Raw genomic sequence first — 6000 nt, 5'->3', positions numbered from 1 at the left:
GTTCTGTGTCGGAGTTCCTCTTTGTGTTTCAGATTGCATCTGTAATCACCCCGCACCACCGCCATTGTTAAGTTATATAGAAGACGATTTGTGGCCCCTAGAGCCAATATTTGAAGTGGTCGGAGCCCCGAGAGCCAATATTTGAAATGCAGACTCCTACAATCCTCTTGTTTGTGCTCATGATAAGAGAATATCAAGATCTGATCTCCTCACAAAGACTCGTTGCTGTTTATTATTAGTTGGAATGGTTTTATTAAAGTGGACCTTGTACTCCATGAAAGGTCGGCTTCTCCAGCGTGGCCCCTCCCCTCCCCCGTGGAAACATATTAACCTAAATGTTAAAAAAAACAAAACTGTAGGGGAGAAAACATTAAAAATACTCCCCCTCCCCCCCCCCCCAAAACGCCATAATGCAGAAGTGATACCCAGCCAATAAGATCCCGAGGAATGGCGATCCCTCAAAGAGGTGTGAGGAGGCGCTATAGCACAGCGTAGGATCGCCTTCTCACCGCGATTTAGTGTTCCCCGAGATCGCACCGGAAGGATGAGGTCACCCCGGCCTGCGGACAGAACCAAAAGGAGAAGGGCAAATACAGGGGCGGACTGACAACTCATGGGGCCCCCGGGCAATAGGGGATCATGGGGCCCCTGTGTCCTTGCCCAAACTCAAAAAAGCCTATGAAAAAGGTACCGGGGGCATCTCTTGGGGCCCCCTACTGACCCCGGGCCCTCGGGCAGTGCCAGAGTTTCCAAATGGTCAGTCCGTCCCTGGGCAAATAGATTCTTGATCTTTTTTGCCCCCACCTGATGCGGTTTTTTATGTCACGTTTTAGTAAAGGAGGAGGGGCACGCCAGAGAAGTGATTTTGCCAATTGGGTGCGAGGTTCACCGTAAAGCAGAACTCCAGACCAACCAATACACACACATTTACTGTTTTACTTGCCAGAGGATTTGTGATTCTGTTCAGCCAGTCTTGTGAATGGGGACGAGCCGAGTGATTCGGGTGAATCGGATTTCTCAGCAACGCTTCTCTTTTATTCCGCTCACCAAGCTCTTTGTATATTCATTTAATGGCTGTGGGGCTTGATTTTGGAGGGAGGAAGGGAGGGATGGGGGTGTTTAGGGCGTGGGGGGCTTATTCCATCAAGTTTTCTTGGTCATTGCTTTTTTTTCCCTATTTTGTGGAATTTGAAAGAAAAATGGTAAAATAAAGTCACCGTCCACAAATAATGATCAGAGAGAAAAGAACGAGGGAACGTTTACACACACAAGAACAGTGACCCCGGGCATAGACCATTTCTTCTTTTTTTTTGGGGGGGGAGGGGGGTTCAACCCAGGGGCGGACTGACCATTTGGAAACTCAGGCACTGCCCGAGGGCCCGGGATCAGTAGGGGGCCCCATGAGCTGCCCCTGGTACCTTTTTCATAGGCTTTTTTGAGTTTGGGCAAGGACACAGGGGCCCCATGATCCCCTATTGCCCGGCGGCCCCATGAGTTGTCAGTCCGCCCCTGGCTCAACCCCACATTCAGGACACCCCAAACAATACATCCGGCAGGGCTATCTCATCCACCTCCCCCCAAGAGGCTATGACCCTCCCCTTCCAGGGGGTTGAGGAAAGCAGGAGGGCAGGATGGCCTGGGTTACTTTGGGGTTGTCACCCTACATCACCTCCTCCTTCACCTTACAGAGTGGTCCACAGGCTCTGTACTGCTGAGCACAGACTGGAGAGGTCACACCACCGCTACCAGCATGGGTCACACCCGCCTATCCCACCCTACCGGCCACTTTATGGTACAAGAGGCACAGAGTGTTCCAAATCATAGACAGGTAGAGAAGCCGGCAGTGGTGGACCCAACTATGTGCGGTGGAAATGGTCGCACATGGGGTTGTAATCTATACATCACATGGCTGTGATCGGCGTGTAGATCGCAATTGACCAGTTGTGGACCCCTATCCTAAAGCCTCCCTCGTGCAGAGTAGTGTCAGTACTAGCATCTATCTGCTGAACGGTGGATGCCGGGGGGGGGTGCTGGGGTTCAGAATTTGGACCTTCTTATCCCCCTTCATACCTACATCCCAGCTAATATCCTCCACCAACTATCTTAAATTTCACCTTCGCCTTTGACTCCAAGATATGTACCATAAATGGGAAATTTGCTAAAATCTCATAAATATTTGTGAAATTTCATGGAAATGAACTCTCAGTTGCACTTATCCCCCCTACCCGTGATTTCCACTCCTTGGCCAGGCTGTACATCCTGGCAGGTGAGACTTACTTCCTGGACCAGCAATGAAACTTTTGTATATAACCTCTTCTACAGCCTGGTCACTAGACAATAAATGAAGCCTCACACCTCTGTCCAACACGTGGTCACTGGACAATAAATGAAGCCTCACACCTCTGTCCAACAAGTGGTCACTGGACAATAAATGAAGCCTCACACCTCTGTCCAACAAGTGGTCACTGGACAATAAATGAAGTCTCATCTTCTCTGTGCAACAAGTGGTCACCAGACAAAGAAGGAAGCTTCATCACCTCTGTCCAATGACCTGTCCCCAGACAATGAGGCCTCACACCTCTGTTCAAGGAGTGGTCATCAGACAACAAATGAAGCCTCATCTCCTCTGGTAACAGGTCATTGGACAGAGGTGATGACAAAGAATGAAGCTTCATCACCTCTGTCTAATGACCTATCACCAGAGGAGATGAGGCTTCATTTGTTGCCCAGTGACCACTCCTTGGACAGACAATGAATAAAGCCTCATCACATCTGTCCAAGGAGTGGTCATCGGACAATGGATGAAGCCTCATGACCTCTGTCCAAGGAATGGTCACTGGGCAACAAATGAAGCCTCATCTCCTTTGTCCGAGTGGTCACCAGACAAAGATTGAAGCCCCACACCTCTGTCCAATGAGTAGTCACCAGACAAAGATTGAAGCCTCATCACCTCTGTCCAATGAGTGGTCACCAGACAAAGATTGAAGCCTCATCACCTCTGTCCAATGAGTGGTCACCAGACAAAGATTGAAGCCCCACACCTCTGTCCAATGAGTAGTCACCAGACAAAGATTGAAGCCTCATCACCTCTGTCCAATGAGTGGTCACCAGACAAAGATTGAAGCCTCATCACCTCTGTCCAATGAGTGGTCACCAGACAAAGATTGAAGCCTCATCACCTCTGTCCAATGAGTGGTCACCAGACAAAGATTGAAGCCTCATCACCTTTGTCCAATGAGTGGTCATCGAACAACAAAATTAGGCTCATCACCCCTGTCCAATGACCGGCCACCAGACATTGAATGAAGCGTCGCTGCCTCTGTCCAATGAGCAGGGAAGGGAACCAATAAATGGTGGAGGGGAAGTTTTCCTGGCTGTGCAGTGTTGAAGAGATGTGTAAATCACAAGGGATGATGCATACAATTACAAATCCTTTGTCAATAAGACAGCTGACGTGTGTACAGAGCTGTGGGCCTGGAGTCCTACTTTAATTCTGTTGGTTCAGACCAGTGGTTGTCAAATTACAAGGAATAGAGGGCTTCAGCTGTGGCCCCCAGTATCAAAGGGCCAAATATAAAGTTTATGCAATGCTAGAGAGGATTGTCAGAGCGTGCAGTCATACTAGAGGATATGTTGGTCAGAGATTAGAGATGGGATATGGTACTCGAGGCTGGTAGGCTATGGAGAGTATGGCAAACGAGGTTAGGAGGCTACGGGGAGTATGGCACTTGAGGTTAGGAGGCTACGGGGAGTATGGCACTTGAGGTTAGAAGGCTACGGGGAGTATGGCAAACGAGGTTAGAAGGCTACGGGGAGTATGGCAAACGAGGTTAGGAGGCTACGGGGAGTATGGCAAACGAGGTTAGGAGGCTACGGGGAGTATGGCAAACGAGGTTAGGAGGCTACGGGGAGTATGGCAAACGAGGTTAGGAGGCTACGGGGAGTATGGCAAACGAGGTTAGGAGGCTACGGGGAGTATGGCAAACGAGGTTAGGAGGCTACGGGGAGTATGGCAAACGAGGTTAGGAGGCTACGGGGAGTATGGCAAACGAGGTTAGGAGGCTACGGGGAGTATGGCAAACGAGGTTAGGAGGCTACGGGGAGTATGGCAAACGAGGTTAGGAGGCTACGGGGAGTATGGCAAACGAGGTTAGGAGGCTACGGGGAGTATGGCAAACGAGGTTAGGAGGCTACGGGGAGTATGGCAAACGAGGTTAGGAGGCTACGGGGAGTATGGCAAACGAGGTTAGGAGGCTACGGGGAGTATGGCAAACGAGGTTAGGAGGCTACGGGGAGTATGGCAAACGAGGTTAGGAGGCTACGGGGAGTATGGCAAACGAGGTTAGGAGGCTACGGGGAGTATGGCAAACGAGGTTAGGAGGCTACGGGGAGTATGGCAAACGAGGTTAGGAGGCTACGGGGAGTATGGCAAACGAGGTTAGGAGGCTACGGGGAGTATGGCAAACGAGGTTAGGAGGCTACGGGGAGTATGGCAAACGAGGTTAGGAGGCTACGGGGAGTATGGCAAACGAGGTTAGGAGGCTACGGGGAGTATGGCACTTGAGGTTAGAAGGCTATGGGGAGTATGGCACTTGAGGTTCAGAAGCTATGGGGAGTATGGCAAACGAGGTTAGGAGGCTATGGGGAGTATGGCAAACGAGGTTAGGAGGCTATGGGGAGTATGGCACTTGAGGTTAGGAGGCTATAGGGAGTATGGCACTTGAGGTTAGGAGGCTATGGGGGATATGGCGCTTGAGGCTGGTAAAGATCACTACTATTGTCCCTTTACAAATTAATGTCCACATGCCCATAAAGACTGCTGGGATCCAAGGGCTGCACACTAAATACCAAAAGGTGACACATGTGGTCCTCATGCCGCAGGTTAGAGGTTTAGAGGCTATGGGGGATACGGGGCTTGAGGTTAAGAGGCTATGGGGGATACGGCGCTTGAGGTTATGAGGCTATGGGGGATACGGCGCTTGAGGTTATGAGGCTATGGGGGATACGGCGCTTGAGGTTATGAGGCTATGGGGGATCTGGCGCTTGAGGTTATGAGGCTATGGGGGATACGGCGCTTGAGGTTATGAGGCTATGGGGGATCTGGAGCTTGAGGTTAAGAGTCTATGGGGGATACGGCGCTTGAGGTAAGAGGCTATGGGGGATACGGCGCTTGAGGTAAGAGGCTATGGGGGATACGGCGCTTGAGGTAAGAGGCTATGGGGGATACGGCGCTTGAGGTTGGTAAAGATCACTACTATTGTCCCTCTACAAATGAATGTCCACATGCCCATAACGACTGCTGGGATCCAAGGGCTGCACACCAAGTACCAACGGTGACAAATGTGGTCCTCACGCCGCAGGCTGGGCTCCAAGGTTCAGATGTTGGAGTGTCGTGGTTTGAGCTCAGATCCAGCAAGAGGAGCTGCCATTGTATCCCTCGTCCCCAGGAGATGCACAGCATTTATTTCCAAAGAAGAACATCTGAGTTCTGTGGACAGAAGAAGAGGACCTGTCATACGGTGCAGAGAAGATTACAAGAAGATAAATGAATGATGTTGTTTCCGGAGCTGGAGGAAAGGAAGACTGGAGGGGTCAACCGGAGAAGCCAGATGCCGGCATTTATACTTTCTCACCCGCACTTCAAAAATGCCGGATGGCATCTGGTTGCTGCACCCAACACCTTCCCTTTTAGTGTTAAAGGGTCAGTCCGGGCAAAACTAGAATTTCAGGTTCGACACACTCCTAAAAATCTTGGGAGTCTCTGGCAAACAAGACCTGAGGAACTGCATGCCGGTATTAACAGCTTTCAGAGATTACACACGTCGTAAAAACAGAAAAAAAGATAAAAAATACACAAAATTGGCCTCCAAAAAACTATAAAAAATGAAATTATCAAAAATTCTGGAGGTTTCTGCGATCATCAGAGAGAAATGGGATCAGAACAAAGCAAGCAACAGTATGAAACATTGTTTTTTCTGATCACTTTTCTCACTGGCAAGT

The 6000-nt window shown here is 50.0% G+C and overlaps 1 protein-coding gene across 1 annotated transcript in view; it reads right to left on the bottom strand.

Moving 5' to 3' along the window:
• Positions 1 to 4577: 4577 nt before the first annotated feature.
• The window catches only part of LOC149427340 (G protein-coupled receptor 143-like), a 33371-nt gene continuing 31948 nt past the window's right edge, over positions 4578 to 6000 (bottom strand). The window contains exon 9 of the mRNA XM_089668114.1: positions 4578 to 5488. Coding sequence (XP_089524240.1) covers positions 5376 to 5488 — 113 coding nt within the window. The 3' untranslated portion in view covers positions 4578 to 5375. The remainder of the gene's footprint in view (positions 5489 to 6000) is intronic.

This window comes from Staurois parvus, unplaced genomic scaffold (assembly GCF_062004578.1).
Source record: "Staurois parvus isolate SC_StPar_1 unplaced genomic scaffold, SC_StPar_1.0 ptg003855l, whole genome shotgun sequence".
Lineage (NCBI taxonomy): Eukaryota > Metazoa > Chordata > Amphibia > Anura > Ranidae > Staurois > Staurois parvus.
The sequence above is the reverse complement of the archived record's forward strand: the minus strand, read 5'-3'. Positions and strand labels throughout refer to the sequence as shown.